Source organism: Embiotoca jacksoni, unplaced genomic scaffold (genome assembly GCF_022577435.1).
Source record: "Embiotoca jacksoni isolate LCO1_2020_lvr unplaced genomic scaffold, fEmbJac1.0.p SCAF_13, whole genome shotgun sequence".
NCBI lineage: Eukaryota > Metazoa > Chordata > Actinopteri > Embiotocidae > Embiotoca > Embiotoca jacksoni.
In genome coordinates, this window is record NW_027185263.1 from 8,891,441 (window position 1) to 8,914,240 (window position 22,800).

Here is a 22,800-nt window from a genome sequence, read left to right on the forward strand (position 1 = left end):
TGAACTGAATCTGTCGTGCTCTGCGTGCGAGATATCGCTCCTAATACTTGACGGCCCACCCGTCCATCATGCCTTGTCCGCAGGGAGGAGATCTGTTCGATGCCATCACCTCCGCCAACAGATACACAGAGAGAGACGCCAGCGGCATGCTCTACAATCTGATCAACGCCATTAAATACCTCCACAGCCTCAACATTGTGCACAGAGACATCAAACCAGAAAACTTGCTGGTGAGTTCACGCAGCTCATACACACAGGGTCGTATAACCTGTGGCCTTTGCGCTCATTCTTATCCTGCCGCCTTTCTGAATGAGCAGCGGAGAAATTTCACTCCCTCTGGACTCTCACAGAGGAGACAGATGACTCATCCCTGCTTGCCCTCACACCTCCAGTACTCTCCTTCTCCAGCATCCCCCATTTGTGCTGTCTCCCTTCTGTCCACCATTGTTGTGCTCTCACTCCAGCTTTCTTTACCCCTTTTGATTCCTTACAAGTGATGGTCAGAACACATTCAGACTTTAGAAATGTTCCAAAGCCAGTTGAGTAGTCTCCGCTGTAACATTCGCCCATTCTGACCATCGAGCCACGTGAAGCTTCTTTTCCTCCACTGTGCAAAGAGCTGAACGGTAGAAATGTCCAACAAAAAACAAGTTTAAAGTTTAGTCCAGTTCAGTCACCACAGGCCAAGCAAAGTAATAATGACCTCCTTGTATCGCTCCTTTAAATAGCGAGGTAGGATGAGTCTGTTGCTGAAGGTTTAGTTTGTTATGAAGGACTTTTTTTTTATATGCCCTTAATGGCTTTGTAACTGTTTTAATTACATAAATAAAAAAGCACTGAAGCTAAGTGGTTCAAGTGGTTCACAAAAGGTTTCCTTTTATTATTATTTTTGAAGGTCCTGATATGGAGACTAATCACAAAAACATGGAGCAGGTGGAAAAAAAATAACTGGAACACGTGACACCATGTATGAAAGCCTACACAAACTATTACCTACAAAAGAAAACACCATCTTTAAAATTTTCGTTGGACATCATAAAGAAATCTATTTAGTATTAAAGCTGTTTTGGCCATCTGGCAAACTTAAGTCTAACATTCACTCACATTTCAGTTGTGTAGTCTCCACCAACTCCTGGTTAAAATATCTGCTCAATGATTTGCTGGATTCACCGGCTGGTCACAACGTTTTTCTGCTGTTGGGTTATGAGCAAATAGAGTCCAGTGAGTTTAACCAAACTTTTCGGCTTTGCAGCCATTTAAGATCCTACTTTTAACATTTTGTTTACATTTTCTGTGCTAAGGTGTATGAACATGCAGATGGCAGCAAAAGCCTGAAACTGGGAGACTTCGGTTTGGCGACTGTGGTGGACGGACCCCTCTACACTGTCTGCGGCACCCCGACATATGTAGCACCTGAAATTATCGCAGAAACAGGGTAAGAGCAGCAGCTGCAGAGCTGAAGTCACGTGGACAAATCGCCACTGCAGGCACTACTCCTTTAATGTCATAATTCAGTTTCATGGCCGATATATCAGTCTGTTTCTCTCCCTTTGCCTACAACTACTTTATTTGTCTTTGTACAGGTATGGCCTTAAGGTGGACATCTGGGCAGCTGGAGTCATCACCTACATCCTACTGTGTGGCTTCCCACCCTTCCGAGGGTACGCTAATTGTCACTACTGCTACTTTTTATTGCTTTAAAGTCGTTCTTAAAGTTGAGTACGAGTCCCCCTGATGGCTGGCAGTAATATTGCACCTTGCCTCCTGTGGACTGTGTTAATCAGAGCACTGTTGTCTTTATAACACTCGTTCATGAGGAGCTGTTGTGTTTGCAGGAGCAGTGATGATCAAGAAGTGCTTTTTGATCAGATTCTTATGGGACAGCTTGAATTTCCTCTACCGTACTGGGACAACGTGTCCGAGACAGCCAAGGTGAATATTCACTGTTCAATATTCATCTGTCCATATGTATTGTGAACAGGCTGGGGGGAATTCCCTTTATATACAGAAACAGTACCAAAAAAAATAAAATAAAAAATAAAACACCACGGTTTGCTTGTTGCTGCAGGAGCTGATCCGATCCATGCTGGAGGTGGAGGTGGATCAGAGATACAACGCCCTCCAGGTGCTGGAGCACCCTTGGGTCACTGTAAGTTTCGGTGTCATTGACCATTTTGGCCCCTCACATGTATGCGGTTCTATTCCCCCCCCCAAAAAAAAACAACAACAACAAAAAAAAACACTGAATTTATTCCGTCTCCTTCCTTGCCCGACACAGGACGAGGGTCTATGCGAGAACGACCACCAGCTGTCAGTAGCAGGGAAGATAAAGAAGCACTTCAACACCAGTCCGAAGGTCAACGACACCACTGCCGGAGTGTCAGTCATTTCTGTAAGTTACTACCAAGAGAAACTACAATACCCATAAACCCAACTGCTCTTACTACTTCTTACAACAGATACAGCTCTCTGAGTGAAAGTTTGTGTCTTGTGGTGTTTCTCTTTTTCAAGTGAACTGGTGTTTAGATTGATTGTGCTGGTTTCTCTTTGTGTTCAGTTGGATGACAGCTTTTCTATGCAGAGATCTGGGTCATTGGATTTCTACCAGCACCCGGCCATGTACTGGATAAGGTACGGCAGGTTTCCACCGAGACACAACTGGGTAGACAATCGCAACCCAGCGAGAAATCAAAACGAACCAAAATAGTGTCTATGAAATTGATGTCGTCCCCCCCCTCCCCGCATGCTGCCCTGCTGCTGTGCTGCTTTGACAACTTCATGTTGTCCCTGTTCTGTGTTTTTTTAAAAAAAATATATATTTTGTGCTTGACTTTTTGGTTCTTTCCTTTAATCGTCGTAAACACAGATTTCATACCTGCATTACCCGCGTTACCTGCATCGTTTTCGTCCGTCTTTTGTGAAAGCCTTACGCCTCTGTGGTGTGTCACCGTTTATTAGTATCCCCCGGATTTCTTGGTGTGTGAATGCAAGTTATCCACAGATTTACCCCTGTGAATGAATGTCCGTTCAACAAACTATTTCCTCAATAACAAAGTAAACAAACAGGTGTTGCTGAGGTTTTCGCTAACGGTCACGGGTTGTTGTTTTTTTTTGCGCACTTTCTTTGTGAACGCTACCTTTCCAAAGAAATAATCATGTACTTGTATGTCTCATTGAATTCTTGCGATTTTTTTTATTTATTTATTTTTTTTTATTTTAAATTTAGCTTGATGTGATGCTCATGGCTGCCTCCTCTAACAACAAACCTTGCTATTCAGCTGCCCAACTCCTGTTGTGTGACTTTATCAACTGAGTTCTGGAGGACCTTGAGGTTCATGGTTATAAAGGTTATTGAAGTTAAAGGAATTTAGACACGGGAATTACGAACTTCGATGAATGAATGCAAATGAAGGCATTAATAATGCATTTTGGTATGCCAATCAGTTTTACTCTGCTTTTTTATATTTGCAGTCATTTTTGGTATGTTACTTATTGACTATAGAGAGAAAAGATATGAAAAATAGTTTAGTTACATTTTGCAGCAAATAAAAAAATATAGAAAATCCAGGAAATAAAAAATGAACAAAGACGCAACAGAGAACTTTTCTTTTCTTTTTTTTTTTTTTTTTTATTATTCCCTTTGTGGCTGTTAGATATTGATTAGTAACTTAATGAACACCTGGTCCTCCATTTTGGATAATCCACCGTGCCACCGGGAGCCTGCATCAGTGGATCTAACCATCACGTTCTTGTTCCTTCCTCTTTCAGGCCACCCCTCTTGATAAGGAGGGGCAGGTTCTCCGACGAGGACGCCACCCGGATGTGAAGCCGCTGCCTCTGCAGATGATGCGACAACAGTAACCACCACAAAAACACTGCGGGCGGAGCCTCCCAGTTGGCCTCCCCGGCCCGCCCGCGGCGCCCCTCCCTCTCTGACCCCTGACGCTTGCTCCGACCCCTCCCCAGATACCCCCCCCCCCCCCCACCTACCTGACTCTGATGATATCGCCGTGGGCTCAGCCACCACCGTCCGCTCACCCAGCTCGCCCTTCTGGAGAGGAGGAGGTGGACGGGAGGAGGGGGAGGAGGAGGATGAGGAGGTGTGCAGAGGAAGAAGCAAGGACGGGAGAAAAAAAAAATCCTCATCCGGCTCCTCCCTCTGTATGGAGGAGGAACACAAATTGGGAGAGAACTTTTTTGCTCCCCAAAATCCATCTTTCCAAGCCTGGAGGAGAGATCGATCAAGGGGTGAATGAGTAGAAAAAAGGCGATCGAGAAGTTGGGAGAGAGACTAAAGAGGCAACGAGACAGGGATCGTGGTGAAGAGGGAAAAGGTGGAGTGATGTTACAGACTTTTTTAAAAATTATTATTTCTAACGTTCTCTGATCTGAGCACGTGTTTCAGAGCTCACGGAGCGAGAAAGGGCAACAGTACTGTTGACCACTTCAGTGATGATCGGGGCTCAACATGGAAACTTCCTTATGGTGGAACAGCTCTACAAGGCAATATGAGAATATGGACCGATGTTCATGTTTTATTGAACCTTATGTATTCTTTCTTTATTCACTACATTATTTTTTGATATGCATTTCTCTTTTTCATGACAGATATGTTTTTGTTGACTTGTCCCGAAGAGCTTGGTGGAATGAAAACAATGGCGCCGTGCGTAGAAGTAGAGCTCAGAAATGTTCTGGTAGGCTGTGGTAGATTCAATGAGCAGCGTAATGTTGGAAAATGAGAGCGACGGTCAGCAGAGAGAGGAGTTTTTTTTTTTTTTTTTTTTTGCTAAATGTGTTCAAAACATTGTTCACTGAAAAAGAACAAAGACAGCACCTGTGCTATAAATCCTGTGCTCCACACAGTTTTGCCGTTGCCTTTCCGTAATGTTGGATTGCAGTATAACAGTTTACATTTTACACAGACTGCTCTTAACGCCAATAACGGTGCATTTGAGTGCTCCTCTGAATTTTGTTAACCGCTTGGTTCATGACGAATACACAAGATTCAGCAGCATCCAGGTGCTTGTGTAGCAAACTCAACATCTGAACTGTGTTTTCCTTAACGCACACGTTTTCACAAATCAACACCCCGGGTGTATTTCATCGACATGTCCCGGCTGCGTCATTGCAGCTCAAGTGTCCCACTTGTATGGATTTGGAGATGTGTTTCAGGTGGTAAACGTATACAATTAACAGTTCTTGAGGGCTGCCTACTTGCACACAAGTACTGCAGTCTAGGTGCAGTTAAACAGGACTGAGAGAGTAACAGTTTGGATGCCGGAGAACCAGCAGCACTCTTGCAAAGCAGTACAGTTAAAAAAAAAAAAAAAAAAAAAAAGATGGAGGAGGATTTATTTCAGCTCTGTACAACCTCATTCATGGCTTCATTTATTCAGATGAAAGCATGACAGACATACAGTAGCCTATTCTTATAAAAACAGTTTAGTGATGAAGTATTGTTTATATGTTCTGTAAATAACTAATTTTATTTATTTTGATAGTTCACAATACAGTATATTTCTTTACTAGTACTAAGTCTATGAGAATTGTTTAAAAAAAAAAATCTGTCATACATGTGTATCGGTCAGACAGCAAACAAAAAAAAGAATCGAGAGGAGATCATCAGGTCTAAATGAAACAATACAGTTGAGTTGAAGAGGACCATTTTGACCTGACGTCGTAGCGCCTGTCAAACCTAGAGAAGCAGACGCGACCATCATCTTCGCTTCTCATTGGACACTGGGAATGATATTACTACTTCTACAAAAGAAACCAGCAATGTGATTTCCAGTAGCTGATGTGCGATAAGAGACGAGAAGCCAGATGAGTGAGAGAAATGCAGAGCAGGTTTCAGTTGTTTTTGGAGATGATTTCCCTGCAGTCGTCACACTTGTCTAAGTTTCTGTATTTACTTGTCATTGTCGCACATACACAGTAACGTGCCGCCATATTGACCGGATCAGTATGAATCTGTTGTGCTGTTGAAATCCACTCTCTCTCCAGCACATGGGCACATGTGGTTTACCAAAGTGCTCTCGCAGCTGCGCCGCCGTTTATCAGTCTGTTGCAATACCAATACCTGTACCTCTGTTCAACAATGGTCTATCATTAACAATAGTACTAATTAAAATATGGTTCAAAAACAAATTCTCGGTGTCTTTTTTATAAAGCTTTGATATGTCTAGTCAGTGGAAGATTTCACGGTTCAGTGTGTTTTCATTATGTTGCATAACTGGATTGCTGGCCAGATATCAATTCTTGGCTACAGGAATCCCTAAATCTAAGCGTTTTCAATATATATTTATATAGTTTTTTGTTTTTGTTTTTCTCATGCAGGTGGGATGACAGAGCAGATGGATATTTATCATTCCAATATATTAATAAAATCTTATTTTCGATTTACCACAGTCGGTGGGGGGGGGGGGGGGGGGGGTCCCCCTCTGTGACTATGCTGTCATTTTTCACTCTGTGTGTGTGTGTGTGTGTGTGTGTGTGTGTGTGTGTGTGTGTGTGTGTCAGAAATTGATGGGAAAGGCGGTGTGATAAATGTAGGTATAGTATGTCGTCCTAAAAGTCCTAAAACGTCACACAATATTCACTAATCCAAACAATGATTAAAATGTCATAATATAGTATTTTCTCCAAAATGTCATAAATTAGTAATACGATAGCATGTCGTCCAAAATGTAAAAAAAAAAAAAGTCATATTATGACATTTGACATATTTCTGACGACATGCTATAGTATGACTTTTTTTTTAAATCATATTTCTGACAACATGCTATAAGTATGACTTCCGTTAAAAAAATTTCATCAGGCAACACAATAGTGCAGTTGTCAGTGTTGTCATCTCACAGTCTAAAGGTCTGTGGTTCGATCCCTGCCTGGGACTTTCTATGTGGAATTTGCATGTTCCTGCATAAGTAATCACTTAAAAGTAAAATATGTTTGGACGACTAACTTATGCATGTTATCATGCATGTAGTCCATGATGTAAAACAAACATCATGTAGTCGTAAATGTGACAAAGTCACACTCCAGGCAAGAACATGCAATCCTCCACAGAGTTCCAAGCCCCTGATCGAACCGAGTACTTCCTGATTGTGAGATGACAACGCCAGCAACTGCAAAATTGTGCTGCCTTTACTGCATGTTTGTCTGACTTACATAACTTATATGACTTTTAAATGTTTTATGGAAGAAAGCACAGTGGTGCAGTGGTTAGTGTTGTTGCTTGAATATTATGCTTTACATTATGGACTACATGCATAAGTTAGTCATCCTTATTGTGGACTATAAACTTTAGGGTACTAGTTTTGCAGGAACATGCAAATTCAACTTAGAAAGTCACAGGCAGGAATCAAACCGGGAACTTTAGACTGAGAGACGACAACGCTGACAGCTGCACCACTGTGGTAGCTTCCATAAGTTGAACGGAAGTCATACTTATAGCATGTCGTCAAAAATTACTTCTTTTTTTTTTTTAATCATATTTCGGACGACATGCTATAGTATGACTTCTGTCATAATTTGAATGACATGCTATAGTATAACTTTTATGTAATAATATGATGTTCTTTTATACTTTTGAGGACTTGCTCTATTATCATAATTTTTCAATTTTTTTTTGGACCTGACATGCATGTCCAGACGAATCCCGTCCTTAGACACCTCAAGAACCAGGAATTACAAGTAACCCAGACATTTCTGCCTGTTACAGAGCAAGTACTCAGACTGCTGTCTCTGCGTTTTCATTTTGATCTTGCCTGCCATATTCCCCGACTGACAGTTTTCTGCCTGCAAGGAACATCATACCCAGCGGAGAATGGTGCGCGTGTAGGTCTGAACACCTGCGACTGTGAAGTATCTCTCCCTAGAAAATCTTGTTCACTCTTGCTAAAGTTTTAGTTTTCTCAAATTCTACACTTCTGAAATCTTTTTTGAAAAGTCATTTAAGTGTTTAGCGCACACACTTCTATTTGGGTTATAATAGGACAGGTGTAGTAGTTACAACTGCAGCGATTAAACAACATGTAAACGTACAAGTATACCCCCCCCCCCCACCCACACACACACCTCTGTCAGTTTGTAAAATATTTTCTTGTCATTAAAAGTAAGATATTGTAAACGACATGCAGTTGTAAAGTTGGCCACCAGGGGTCACTCTCACGTGGGACTAACGCAGCGAAGAAGAAGCTTTCTGTTATTGACATGCAGCGTGAAGCAGCGGAGGGCTAAACCGCTGGAACTATCGGAGCAGTCGGCTATAAATTATGAGCTTCACAGCTAAAATCGTGGCGTACCTATGACATAGCGCCTCCGGAAAGAAACGTAACGACTAATATATATTAAAAAAATTTTTTTTTTTTTTTTTTTAAAACTCTGGGGAAAATGTCAACAAATGTTGAAAAGGCAGACTAGTTAGCAAGCCCAGCTAAGGTCCCCTGCTACTGTTCCGTTCACCGCAGTCATGAGCGAAGAAGACAACTCGGCGTCTGCACATAAAGACAAAGACTCGACTCTTCTGCTCACCAAAGACGGACAAAGGTACTATGTGAGTAAAAGCGGAGTTGTCGACAGCAGAAATGTGATCACGCCGCACGAACCGGAGAACAACGTCTCCTCCTACGACATGGACGACCCGGACGAGGAGAGCGACGTGCTGGACACCTCGGACCCCAGAGACAGCGCGGCGAGCCCGGAGGAGCTCAACGACGAGGAGACCTCGGAGGGCGACAACGCCCCGAAGCAGTGCACCTACGAGGGGTGCACGGAGACCACGACGCAGGTGGCCAAGCAGAGGAAACCGTGGATGTGCAAGAAGCACCGGAACAAGATGTACAAAGACAAGTACAAGAAGAAAAAGAGTGATCAGGCCATGTCCAGTGGGAAACTTGATGTAAGACTTTATTTTATTTTATTTTTTTAGTGGCAGATATATATTTAAATCCCAAGTGCTGATGGTACCATGATGATACGATACCACAGCTTTCAGTGCAGTTTACACAACCAGGGCTCGACTCAGTCGTTCTTTGGCACTTTAGTGATGCACAAGACAAACAAGACTTCCTCTATTAATTGCCTATTTTTTTTTTTTTTTTATTTATTTATTTTTTGCACCATAGGAGAACTCTGAGGAACGACCCGTGTCTGTGAACAAACAGCGTCTCGGTGCCATGGGGGACCGTCCAGCCAGACCTTCTCTCATAGAGCAGGTCCTCAACCAGAAAAGACTGGTAAGTCTTTGAGCTTCTCACGTTGACTGATAAGTTATAAAGGTATTTTTGTGTCTTTATTATGAAAGAAAAAGAAGAAAGAAAAAAAAAGTTTTGAGAGCAAATTAGTCTCACTGCAATCAAAAATCAGGATTGCGAGTAAAAAAAAATATATGAAATGAGAATACAATTATTTGGTTTGCAAACCAGTTCTCATTTATAGTTTTGTTGGTTTTGGTTACAGACTTCTTCTTTTTTTTGCTTGCATAGTAAATACACAAAAATAACTCGATAACAGTGTCTGATGCAAACGCAGACGTGTGACGTTCCTGACGTTTGATTTAAGTTTCTGACAAATGTTCATCCGGCGAACTTCCGGGTCTGGAAAGTTTTACTCCCGAAAGACCTGGATGTGTGACACACAAACTGAACTTTGAGATTTAAGTACTGAATTTGAATTGTGAGAACTGAATGTGGAAGTATACAGAGGGTTGAGTTTTCCCTGGGGAAATGAATGCCATTTCGTCATATTGCATTCAGTTTCAATTTGACCGAAATTGAGTTTTAAACTAATAAATTACATTTCAACTGTTTTTTACATTGACCTGCTAAAAGGAGAATTCTTTCTCCGAGTTAACCTAAAAACTAATATTAAAACCTCTCGATTTGTGACATGGAAAACATTTTTGAAGCTAAGAATTTTTAAGGTGTTGAGGGAATATTTTGTACCAACCCGTATAAAAACAACAACAACAACAACTTCTTATTCAAATCAAAATTGTTTCAAATGCCTTAATGCCGAAGTGTGGAAGTGAAGAGGTTCGACAGCTCGCGCGTCTCTCGATGTTCCTCCACCGGGAAGACGTCCCCGCTTATGACGGAGCAATTCTGTGCGCTCTTCCCCAAAAAGGCGGATAGAAGCAAGCGGGCGGATCTGCAGAAGGAGTTGTTCGATTTTGTTCTGAAATCTTGTCTCGTGTCCCTCAGTCGTTGCTCAGGAGTCCAGAGGTGATCAGCTTCCTGCAGCAGCAGCAGCAGCTCCTGGCCACACAGAACCGCAGCCAAACGCAGCAGCAGTTCCAGGGCTGCTGACGCCAGCCGGTCAGTGTTTAACGTTAGTATTTGCAATGCACTGAGAGCACTGAAGAAACACGCCGGCACCTAAACGGATAGCATCTGCACACTGTAATTGGGGAAATGTTCCAGTCAGAGAACCGGGCGGAAGATCAAATAATACGGTAATCATGTGGTGAGACTGCTGGACGAGTGAAAGTTAACTTGACAAGTCCCTCAAAAGGTGAGGACTTTTGAAGTAGCACGTATACCATGCAAACAAACCGAGTCTGGTGCTGTTTTGGAAATATATTTTTCTAAATATAAGCCAACATTTTTTTTATTTTTTTTTTCCCACTTAATGTACATTTTTGTTGCATTGTCGAGTCCTATTCTTTGTCCGTTATCTTTATTTATGTGGCAGTAATAACCCCGAGACCGTGGAATATAATTATCCCAAGTTGTGTAGAATCCAAATAAGCCCTGAGTTCAGTTTCATGTTTTTTTTTAAATTTTTTTTATTTATCATCGGCTGAAAATATAGCATCTTTTGTGATACTTTTAATTATTGTCCTTCACTGTGTTTTTAAGGTTTTCTCTTGAAGTGATGTTATGTGTGACAATCAGTTATGTAGTGCATGTCTTTCCAGGAAAGTGCCGCTTTTATGACTTGTTTTTAACACAAGATTTGTATGTCTGAACACAAAGAGTTGGGATGCCGAGGGTTTCTCCTGCTAGCTCTGTGGGCTTTGTGTAGAAAAGAAGCGGGGATGTACTGTATGTTGGTAAAGTGTGAAAAGCATAAAGAAGTTACTTCATTATCATGTCCCTGTTTTAAGCGCGTGTCCCCTGCTGTGAATACGAGATTAAAAATATGACGCTACCATTGGGAGATTTCTCAGATTGTGTGTTTGCGTTGAAAGCTTTATTCTTTAAATGTGATGGAAAAAAATTCAAATCTTAAAAAACAACAACAACACAGAATAACAATTCTTTGAGTACCTACAAATATATCCCAGTTTTTGTTGTCTTGTGCAGTTAACATGTTCCAATGGAAACGGGAGGATAAATGCTTTATCAGAGGGGTCGACCGATTATCGGCCTGACCGATTATCAGGGCAGATATTTAGGATTTTTACGATTGTTTTTTTTTTTTTTTACTAAATCGACAATTAAATGAATTCATTTTAAAATGCGCTGCTTTGGCTCTGATGCCGAGTCTCTCAGTCTGCAGTCACCAATCTGTGGTGTTGAGCAATGTCCTGCCCACAGCTTTTATCCGATTGGTTGTACCTCGTGAGAAACGGCCAATCAACGCCGAGTGCTTCTCCGCCACAGAAGGACCTCGCTGCGCTTCTGTGGCGGAGAAGATTTCAGCAGCCCAGAGAACCTTTGTTTTAAAGTTAAGACAGCAGACGCAGCGGAAGTTAAAAAAAAAAACTCGACAGTCACCTCTACACGTAAGTTGCAAAACCACTACAATCATGTCATATTTGCTCTTTTTATGAGTTTGTGAATCCAGTTTTGTGTTTGGATTTGTCATTCCAAATGTTCACACAAAGATGAACATCTTTACCGTAAATGTACGTCGGTTCCACGTGTCCGTTTATCAGCCTCCTCGATTACCAAAAATCGGCGTCGGCTCTGAAAAAGCCACATCGGTCGACCCCCCCCCCCCCCCCAGATCGCACTGAAATTAAGGAACACTTTGATAGTTTAAACTTCACGAGCTGTAAATTAAACCGGCTTGAAGTAGCGTCGTACTGTACGCGTGTTCCACCTGTGTGGCGTGATGACACGCAGATCTAACAAATACGTAGTTTTTGGACGAGATGTCAGGAAGAGGGATTTCAGGACAGGAGACTTGGATACAGCGAAACGCACAGAATCTACGACTACCTGCGTGAAGGACTCGGGGGCGCACACTCGAAAAGTGCGCGTGCGTGTTCATGTTATGACACCGAAGAAATGGGGTTGTGCGGCGAGCCCATCTGCGTCAGGACCTTGTCCAGCCACTGTAGGGGCCCGTGCAGATGCACTTCGATCCAGCAGGGGGTGCTGGTCACGTCTTGACGGTGGTATTCAGCTCCCCAGCCCTGAGGAGGGGACACAAACCCAAATCTCAGCCGGTTGTAGTGGCAGTTCAGGTAACTAGTCAAAATAAATGGCTGCTAAATTGGCAATTGTAATCCCACTTTGTATTTAGTAGGAGTTTGAGTTACACTGACAAACGTTCGAGTGGATCTGGAACTGTTCGGATTAAGCTATAGAGCAATCCCTCCAGGAATTAACGAATGCAATATTTAGGGGAGCTTGCAATTTTGCAATGTTCCCACGATTTCTCCACAACAAAGGTTTCTCAGTGGAAGCTTTTGCTGAAGACATTGTGGCACGAAGAAATTCTTTCCAAACAAAACTTACTCTTTTAACAAAAACAACTTCTTATTTACAGTCAGCAAAGTTCTCCATCAAAACGAACCACATGCTGGTACACCAAATTGACGTTCAGCGGTTTATGGCAAATGTGGTCTTATGAGAATTAGGCTACAAAAGGATGTAGAATATATATTCTGCAGCGACAGAGTGCTACTTTTATGACAAAGAATTTGTTTTTTTGTTGTTGTAACTTTAAGGCCATGGTTCTTTAAGTTCAGAAAATAGAGAAAAGACGAGAAGATTAATATTACGAGCTAATTCCGTCATGTACACTTATCATACGAAATGATTACATATTGACTTTGAAGTAGTTCCAAAACACAAAAAACAAAAAAATCAAAACCTTTTTTCCTCAACTTGTGATTTTTGCCAAATCCCACAATTTAATCACAAAAAAAACCCCCCAAAAAACAAACAAAAAAAAAAATCATTTAAAATTCTGCAAACTGCATAGCAGTTTTTTTTGACTAATACCACCACAAATACAAGTCAATTGTTGATTGCAAAAAAAAAAAAATGGCAAAAGACAACTCCTGGAGAGACTGATCTAGGTTTCGAGCCGAAACGTGACCACCGTCTGCCTTTCTGTCACCGGTCGCGTTCGGTTTGAAAAGAAAGCTCGGTACCTTCACGAAGCTCATGCGGATGGTGCACATCTTGGTGAGCTCGTAGACCACCTCGAAGCCGTGGTTCACGGACTGGGCGAGAAGCTGAGCGAACAGCTGGTTGTTGAAGATCTTGAGGCTGCAGCCGCTGGGGATCTTGCAGACGGTGGTGGCGTGGAAGCCGTGCTGGAAATTACAGTTGCGGCTCTGGACGAAGATGCTGCTGTCGCTCAGACACTCGGCGTACACCTCGCCGCCGACATAGTAAAGGTGCAAACCTGAGAACGGAGACGAGAGACGTCAAACGCTCCCTCCCCCTGCTGATGAAGCCCGCCAAGCGACCCGAACACTTAACACCGGCAAAAGGGAGGAAAAACATAGCCCCTTTTTTTTTTTTTTTTTATCCAAGAAAAGACGAATAGCGAAGATAATAGTTAACAATGAAGCCTATATAATCAATCGCTGCCCTGTAAACGGAACAGAAAAGGCTGTTTTCTCTCATTTGGCCGGTGGAAAACTACAAGGGCAGCTTGTAAGTGCTTGTAAATGAGGAATGTCTTGAGTGGTGTCGCTATTGTCTGCAAACTTGCAGACATAACTGCCCTCAAGCCTTTGTGTCACCCATATCATTCAAAACCGCACGCGTTCCTCTCAAAAGTGCACAGTTTTACTGTAACCCGAAGAGACGCTTGATGTCTGTCGGGGGGGGAAAAAAAAAAAAAAAGGGCCGGCTTCGTTTCACTCTTTCACCGCGACCACAAGAGGGGGACGAGCGCAACGCCCCGACAGGCGCGCACGCATCCATCGATTCAAACCAAGTAAAGTCGATTCCTTTTTTTTTTTTTTTTGCCAACCTCCTGTCTGCCGTTGTTTACTCTCGCCGAACGTATATAGTCCCTAAAAAAAAAAAAAAAAAAAGCGTTGTGATGTGAATTTGACCCACAAGAGCCGTCCAGCCTACCTTTGCCTATGTGCCTGCGCGTGTGTTCGATGGTGGAGTTGCGGTTGACGTTGGAAAGCAGGCCGAGGCAGAAGCGGTTCTTGTTGTTGGACGGGTCGGTGAAGCCGTCCACCAGGACGCTGCGGGCCGACGCGTGGAACGTCTCCCCCACCCGGTTGTTGAGCTCGTAGTAAGCCACGGAGCACCAGTACTCGGGTTCCTCGTAACATACGGGCCTCATGTCTAAACGGGACCGCAGGCAAAGAGTTTGACTTCGAGGTGGGCGTCGGGGGGGGGGGGGGGTCAAATAAATAAGTCTGATAATGTGTGTCGTTTCAGATCTACGGTTTGTGCTGCAGCGCACTGATGCAAATTCCTTCAAATACGACCAAATCCAACCCCGTTTCCTTTAGTGTTACGCAATCTTTCCAGTTTTTGTGTTGCCCCTTTTTTTTTTTTTTTTTTTTTTCTAATGTGTTGTTGGCATCAAATTAAAAATGAGTTTTTCGTAAAACAATAACATTTGCCCATTTTCAACATTTCATATGTTGTCTTTGTTGTATTTTTTAATTAAGTCACACAGTACACAATATATTTAGTATTTTGATACATGCCTGCAAATGTGAAGCTAAAAGGATCTTTATATCGTGGTGAAACTATGAAACAATGAGTCAATACTTCTCCTATCGTCGCGTATCCCAAATATCTCGGCGTTACGTTACCTCTGTGCGGAGCGGAAAACGTCAGTTTTGTGGTTTCCGTGGAGTTGCTGGGCTTCGCGTCCTCTTGGGGGTTCGCCTCCATCATGCTGTACGGAGGCGGCGGAGTCTCGGCTGGAAAAAACCGTGTCACAAATCCCAAAGGAGGATTAAATGGGGGAGGGCGTAAGCGACGCGCACTCGTCGGAGACCGTGGCGCAGCGCGCGGGTCAAGCTTGCGGCTTTTCATTCTCACCCGTGATGTGATATGGACTGCCGGGTTCTGCGGAGCTGTTGGGGGAGCTGGGGTAACTCTGCGAGGTGGGAGACTGGGCTAGGGATGAAGCTGGGGAGGAGGAGAAGGAGGCGCACGGCAGCGGCGGGAAGGAGTCCGGGTAGGTGGCGTTCTGGGGCATCAGAGGCTCGTTGTGCAGGGAGGCATTTCTGAACTTCGCCAGGAGACTGTGTTGAGGGTTGAACTCGCTGTGGCGTGGGACCAGAACCGGTGGCAACACTGAGGAGACGAGAGAAAGAAGAAGAAGAAAAGAAAGACAAAGTCAGAACTGGAGTAAGAGACAGATGCTGCCATAAAGAGATCATAACGCTGCAAATGCCATTGGCTTGGGAACACGAGATGCTGACGTCGTATTTACAGCAAATATACAAAAAAAAAAAAAAGTTCTCGGCTACCGCTTGTACCTGGAGTCTCCACACGTCTGTAGTGGTACGGGTTGACACAGATGTCCTTCTGCTTGGAGCCGAAGGCGAACTCGCAGCACTCGAGCGCTTTCAGCTCGTGGTGGGACTGCAGGTCGGGCCAGCGCCACACCCTGCAGTAGATGACGTGGGGCAGCCCCTTCCTGTGGGACACCTGCAGCCTCCCGTCCAGCGAGCGAGGGATCGTTACACATTTGCCTGAAAGAGTCAAATGAAACGTTGCCGCGCTCAATCCATCTTTACAAAATCAACGGTGCCGTTCCTGCTGTCTGAAGCCATAGTCACGAGTTACAACGGCACTTCGTATTACTTTTAATTCTCTTCATACTCCAGAAGAAGCAAGACAGTCACGACCTGTAGTGGTCGTTTCTTGTCCAACTGACAAACACTGTGGTGGCTGGGCAAAAAAAAAAAAAAAAAAAAAAAAATGGCTCCACATCCAAAATAATCTACACAAAGGGGGAAGCATTATTTATTCCAAATACTGAGACGTTCAAAACTTCACCAAAAATGGGGATTGCAAAGATGAAACTGAGGATTGTCCGAAACAAAGGAGGAGCAGTTTCTGGACTTTGAGGACGTGAGGTCAAAGACCGTCTTCCTGCTATAGCCACACCCTCCAGGTAGCATCACCTGCCCTTAACTCCCAATGGCCCATTAATCTCAGCCACTAGATGGGGTCATAACTCCCGCAAAAAGGAGTTATTAAAAAAAAAAAAAAAAAAAAAAAAAAAAAACTCCACCTAATCATTTTAGCTCCTGCACTTCCTCTTGTGCACCTTTAAGTGGAGGCTCCACAAATCTGCCGTACTTTTGTGTTTTCTACAATATTTCTACAATATTTCAGCTGATTAAAATGTTTATTTAATCTTAAAATACTGTTAAATGTGAATATAAACAATTAATTTTGAGAAGCAGTGTAAATCTCTTTAAATAATACATTTTTTTTATAAAAATAATTAAAAAAAATTAATCTTAAATTTAATTAATAAAAAGGTTTCTGGGACTGAGAAATGGTATCTGTTCCATCCATCATGTGACCTTATACGTATAAAGCATCTTCATTACTGACTTGATCGATAAAGATGTTCTTTATCTCTTCTCTATAAACCTTTATACCAGTAAAAGGAAGCGCTGCCTCCTTGCGACCCTTGGCCACATGTTGCATAATATATTACGAGTCCACCTAACAGTGATTTTTTTTTTTCCCACTCAAACGGTTTCCTTTGAGGCCCGGAGAGGTAAAAGCATCACATTTATTCACGAGAAACAAGCAAAACGTTAGAGGAAGGTCAACGCTGCATTGTTTTTCTGAGTGTTCTTTCAAATCCTGTTGATCAACTCATGTCAGGATTATCTTGTGACCCTTTATGGGTTCTGACCTCCACAACGGAAACCGCTATACTAAACATGCGCGTTGGACTCGGTGATACTCACTGGGCTGCCCCGGGCAGCTGAGGGCTCTCTCCAGCTCCTCCATCGCCCCCTTCTTCTTCTTCAGTTTCTTCACCAGAGAGTCCACAGCCTTCTCTGCCCACTTCTCCTCCTCATCCCCTTGTTTCCAGCCCAGCAGGCGCTTCACCGCCGGGCTGGTGAAGGAGAATAGGGAAGTAATGGAGGTAGAGGAGGTCATTGCGAGGTGGATAAACGGGTCGGCAGGACGAGCTGATGGGTGCTGTTAAAGGGATAAAAGTTCCCCTGAGGACTGGAGTGAGGAAGCAAATAATGAGTAGCCAGGGCAGAAGAAACGGAGAGGTGGGGATAAAAGAGGGAGCGTGATGAGTCTGTGTAAACAAGAGGCTGTTTTCTGTATTCCGCTGTTGCTTCCGAGCAGCTCTGGTGGAGGAGTTGGACTTCTGCCAGTGCAGCGCAAACCCTAAATCCCCTCTCTGTGTTGGCACAGAAGCGACCCGGCAGCTCTGGATTCGGAACCTCCTGCAGGGAAGGTTATTCCTCGCGCAGCCAGAAATCCAGGTCAGGTTTCAATCATCTGGCAAGAGAAGTGAAAGACTGTATTAGCTGACAACTCAGCCAAAAACAGATGCACGGATGGAGGAATGGGGAGGATAGGTAGGAAGGAGACCTTTGGTTTATTTCCCCTAACAAATAAATCCAGAGTCACTGGGGTGATTAAGCTGGTCCTGAGTGATGGAGAACGGCCAGGCAAAATCAAAAGCCGAACATCACATAACCAAAATCTGCTAGTATTTAATGAACTGGGCATTAAATCCCACGATAGGGGGTCTGTATCAGCAGGGCTCCGTTACAGAGAGCTGCTCTCCCGCATGCTGAACAGCATTATTATTCTCTGTGGAGAAAATGACACATGCAAGAAAAACAATTTCAGACAGAGCAGGCCAAGATGACCAGGCTCATTTCTAGATTCACCAACAATGAGGAATGTCCTTTCTGGCCTCTGTTTCTATGATCATGCCACTGACGCCCAGGAGCCATACTGTCTGGCCAGAACACATCACAGGACAGGAGGGGGAGAGGGAGGGAGGGAGACAGAGGGAGAGAGCTCTCCCTCTGTTTGTGTTTTTTTCTGCCCATCAAAGTGCTATTGGAAATGGCACAAATGCCAACAACAAGGTGTAAGTAGAAGTATTCCACGATATTTAGGGAGCCTAATTGAGTCCCATTAATAATCACTAATGTGCATCATCATCATCCTACATCATCTAATATTCATACATATAATACACATAAAAGTGTGTCCGAGACTGAATAGTGAGTTTATTACGATCTACTTGTTCACTTGTCTTCTGCAGCGCGCTTCAGTCTTAGGGACAACCATGTCTGACACACTTTTTGTAACCTATAAAACCCATTTAGCGTGATCTTGTAAATGATTCCGGCATGCTCGATAGATGCAGCTTTTCGTTGCTCATTCTCCAATTTTACACACATCTGTTTAAATGCATGTAATGCAGATAATACAAGACTGTGTAAAGATAACTCGGAAGCTCTTTTAACCACGTCTTTTTTCTCTTTTTGTCATATACATCCCCTCATTGTAAATAGAGGACAACCACAAGAGTTCCGTCTTTAAATTTGGGGAGTTTTATGGCTTTTCAGTCGGATTAAATCTTAACTAAACAAAACACGGGTGATAATGAAATGAGCATACCTGCGCTTACAGTACGCCCTGTGTTTTCTGGTAGAAACGTGACCAGCACTGGTTTCCCAGCAGACAGCTGGTTGTTTTTTTTTACAATGACAGCAAAAAGCGCACCAGCTCAATGCCGCATCAGTCCTCTGCTGCCGCCGCTTTATGGAGCCTGGCGTCACTCAGTCTGCAGGCTCAGATAGGCTAATTACCTAATGCATTACCACCAGGACACCCCTTCCCCAAAAAAAAAAAAAAAAAAAAATAGTAAACACGCCAGCTTCCTTTTACTACTACTACAACACAAAGTCCTTTTTTTTATTAATTTTTTTTTTGCTGCTACAAAATCCGGGATCTGCCCGCGCAACCTCTAAACACACCTTGACGGGAAATATGTGATCAGACACACGACATCCAAAATCAATCACGTCGTTGTTACCGAAGTTTCACAGCATGTCTCTACAGTCTAAAACCTCCGGTCGATCAAAGCACGTGTAGCGAAGACAACCATCGTTATTTGTTTGTCTTTTATTTTTGAACAAGTGTTCAAACCGGTCTTCTAATTTTAATATTTCTGCTCTGAAAGACTTTTACGAAACTCAAGTCATTATGATGATAATATCTGAACATTTCATCGCCCAAAAGTTGCCTCGTGAAAAAAAAAAATGTCATACAACTTATTTACAACAACCACAATCTTTGATATTCAACAGGGCCACAAATCAACAACAACAACAACAACACCACTTGGACATTGGCTACAAAATAAAAAAACAAAAAACAAATCACAATTCCTGGAAATATGCAACGGAGTGCTGGTTCATTTTCTCACCTCTGTTGTGGTATCAAGTGCACTGCAGACAGCCGCGTGAGGGTGAGCGGCTCCCCAGTCTGTAGTGCAGTAGGTCAGGCCAGCACACTGGAGCTGCGAAGGTGGGTGTGTGTGTGTGTGTGTGTGTGTGTGTGTGTGTGTGTGTGTCTGTTTGCGTGTATTGTTTCTGGGCGCGTGTGTATTTTAGCGTCAGGCGAGCTTCAATGACGAAAACTGCGTCCAGTTTGGTTATTTCAAAACAAAAGCATAACTAAAATACGAAAGTAAAAGGCGCTTATTTCAATGTCATGTCAACAAAAGGGGGAGAAAACAACAACAACAACAACTGGTGTGATACCAAATATGTAAGGCCACAGAAAAAAACAAACAAACAAACAATCGATAATACGAGTTGTGTGTCTGTAAAATTCAATTCCTTTAATGGTGAGTTCTATGGCTATACATTTAAGATACTAAATTATCTGTTGATGACCAGATTTTGCGTTGTAATTTCATTTAATTGTTAATGTTTATGATAATCAACTAATCAAATTTTTTTTTTTAAGACTGTTAAAATGATTAGGGTAGGCTATAATACAGTTTTTAGTATTTAGGTAGCCTATTTAGAATGATTTAGGTTAGTTCATAATATTTGATTTATAATTGGCCTATCAATTATGCATACAAATGATACAATATATCCTTGTAAAAAGATAAAACAATCAACAGTTCCAATATTAATTTATCAGTAGGCTTCAAGAATGAAATTACATAAGATTATTGAAAATATATTTACAATTTTAGATAAAAGATACAATTTTAGTGAACGCTGGAATTAAAAAAACAAACAAAACAAAACAAACAAATGTTGTAATTTAGCCACCGTGTTTAAATCTATTTGGTTATTGGGTTTGGCTCATTTAACGGTACACATAGCACAATGTCGGTCGAGGCTACATTAAAAGTGACTCCATTATTTTTAATTTTTTTTTTTTTAATATATATTTCAGCTGTTAATTCCTAAAGTCTACAGCAGCCTTTCTTACCAACTGCTGCGATTTTGGTGAGGCCCTTCGCTCAAAACTCACTACGAGCGACTGACTTTCGGCCTTTATTGTGAAGGTTCGGTCGGTATTTTCCGGTGGTGTCCTCTGCGGTCGCATTGACGCAGGTTTGAAGAGCTCCGAGGCTCCACTCCTTCCAGCAGCCCCAGCCGAGCGCCACACAGCCTCGGCGGCGTCAGCCTGGCTGGAACCGCAGCGCCTGTATGCGAGATCCCTCCGCCTCCCCTCCCTCCCTCCCTCCCCCCCCCTCCTGGAACTTTCCCAGGATTTCAGGGATTTCAGATTCAGCGCTCGCGGCTTGCGTGCGTGCCACCTGAGCGGTGTCCAGTCTCCCAATCATCAATCAGAGCTGGCTCTAACTAATGGAGGCCCAGGAAGAAGAAGACAAAAAACCCCCCCCAAAAAAACCAAACACACCTGTTCTCCCCTTCCAGACTTGCCCCGGTGATTTTCCTAGGGCAACTGGTGGGAGGCTCACGATGTTCTCCCCGGTTTTGTGTTACACCTCATTATCCCCTCATCCAATTAATTGCCATTATTAACTCGCACACGTTAGTAAGACACGAACAAGAGTGCATCCGTCTGCCAATTCTGCGTAGCCCAGATTATAAACGGTAAGAGACGTGTCGAAATTGATTTAGAGTCATGTAATTATTATTTATAGCCTCGTAGCCTTTTAAAAAAAATAACAGACCCGATTAAATCTGCCATTAAGTAACTATTTAGGATACTTTTATGTGGCCGCGCGCACATGCACATAAACACACTGCACCTGTAGCCTAAAGTAAAAGTAAAAGTAAAAAAAAAAATAAAAATTGTTCTCGAGGAGGACTCCTCGCAGTCATCCTCCACGAATTCACTCAGGATGTAAAAATCAAGGTTCTCCCCCTCCTCCCCCCCCTCCGTCCCCCACTCTTTGAAACCTGTATTTGTTTCATTATCTATTGTTGGGAGCCGTACAGAGGTCTCTCTCATTGCGGATGGATACGATTCTTTATTGGGAGTGCCGTGACTGGTCCAGTTAATGACGCAAGCCCGGCTGGCGACAGTGAGTCTACAAGTTTGACATTTTCACAGTTTACAGCAACTGCCTGCGGAACGTAACAATACTCCCAACACGAAGTGAAACCACTCCGGGGATCCAGTCAGAAACCATTTTGACTGCACACCCCCCCCCCCCCCCCCCCCCCAGGTGAACCGTCGCAATGATAACACCGGGATACGCCGCCGGTGAGCGACGTGAGGGTGGCGGTCTTTTAATGCCTGTGATCTCAAAGGCTGCGCCGCGGACTCGCAGGGAATCCGGGAGGAGCAGCAGCCAACTATGAAGGAAAACGAGGAGCACTTTAACAACCTGTTTACCTTTTAGAAGTGACCATAACATCCTGGAAAGTGCAGACGATCTGTCCAGGGGCCCCTTAAACCGCTCAGACTCGCATTAAAATGGTAATTTATAGTTATCTATTTTGGGCATCACATAGAAGTTTAAGTGAAACTCATTTCCTGGAAGGGATCTGTAGGAATCATACCGAGATCAATGCCATGCTTTCCTCACGTAAATCTATAATTGGTCACCTTTTTTTTTTTTTCTCTCTCTTTTTTTTTTTTTTTTTTTTACTGGAGAGCTGATTCCGGAGGCAGGAAACTAGAAATGTGCATTTTGTGACTCAGCGCCTCTGTCTTGTTTGGTTGCAGAGGCACAGACAGACAGACAGACAGACAGAGACAGACAGGCAGGGCACAAACAGGATGCGCTCCCCGGGGCTCCGAGAGGCCCCGGAGACATCCGCATCAGCGCGAACCCGAGACCTCAAGGCTTTACATAAGAAAACAAGCACCATTAAAGTTCATTTGCTGCGACCACGAAAAGGCCTGCTGGACTCTTTTCCAAGATGTGTGGACATCAAGTCTTACAGGAAGGGATGAACATTAAGATAAATAACCTAATTCAGGGTTTCCTAGTTTCTTTCATGTAGAGGTGGAGGCCAAACTCTCGATAATACAAACTCCCGTGTTCCATTTACGTTCATAGAGCCGATCCTTGATAACTTAATCAGAGGGGTTTTTAGCGGTTAAATGTAATTTAGACCAAATTAAGTAAAGTGTTAATGGAGTTAGATCCTGCAGATTACTACTATTGATATTAAACAGG

The 22,800-nt window shown here is 43.2% G+C and overlaps 3 protein-coding genes across 5 annotated transcripts in view; 2 read left to right on the top strand and 1 right to left on the bottom strand.

The window, feature by feature from the left end:
* Window positions 1–3,908, top strand: part of dclk1a (doublecortin-like kinase 1a) — a 48,880-nt gene extending 44,972 nt beyond the window's left edge. For all 3 annotated transcript variants that reach the window (XM_069146275.1, XM_069146276.1, XM_069146277.1), the window contains 8 exons: window positions 84–230; window positions 1,302–1,435; window positions 1,584–1,661; window positions 1,836–1,932; window positions 2,069–2,149; window positions 2,279–2,392; window positions 2,558–2,631; window positions 3,769–3,908. In XM_069146275.1, the coding sequence (XP_069002376.1) occupies window positions 84–230; window positions 1,302–1,435; window positions 1,584–1,661; window positions 1,836–1,932; window positions 2,069–2,149; window positions 2,279–2,392; window positions 2,558–2,631; window positions 3,769–3,826 (783 nt within the window). In that variant the 3' untranslated portion in view covers window positions 3,827–3,908. The remainder of the gene's footprint in view (window positions 1–83; window positions 231–1,301; window positions 1,436–1,583; window positions 1,662–1,835; window positions 1,933–2,068; window positions 2,150–2,278; window positions 2,393–2,557; window positions 2,632–3,768) is intronic.
* Window positions 3,909–8,214: 4,306 nt separating this feature from the next.
* Window positions 8,215–11,151, top strand: rfxap (regulatory factor X-associated protein). The gene is made up of 3 exons (XM_069146284.1): window positions 8,215–8,899; window positions 9,126–9,236; window positions 10,203–11,151. The coding sequence occupies exons 1-3, from the start codon at window positions 8,471–8,473 to the stop codon at window positions 10,305–10,307; spliced, it is 645 nt and encodes a 214-aa protein (XP_069002385.1). The 5' UTR covers window positions 8,215–8,470; the 3' UTR covers window positions 10,308–11,151.
* Window positions 11,152–11,159: 8 nt separating this feature from the next.
* On the bottom strand, window positions 11,160–20,860 carry smad9 (SMAD family member 9). The gene is made up of 8 exons (XM_069146281.1): window positions 19,606–20,860; window positions 17,102–17,654; window positions 15,647–15,862; window positions 15,204–15,461; window positions 14,972–15,082; window positions 14,271–14,492; window positions 13,331–13,587; window positions 11,160–12,364 (listed from the first exon to the last, which is right to left on the bottom strand). Exons 2-8 carry the CDS (start codon window positions 17,295–17,297, stop codon window positions 12,221–12,223), a joined length of 1,404 nt encoding a protein of 467 aa, XP_069002382.1. The 5' UTR covers window positions 17,298–17,654; window positions 19,606–20,860; the 3' UTR covers window positions 11,160–12,220.
* Between the last annotated feature and the right edge of the window lie 1,940 nt (window positions 20,861–22,800).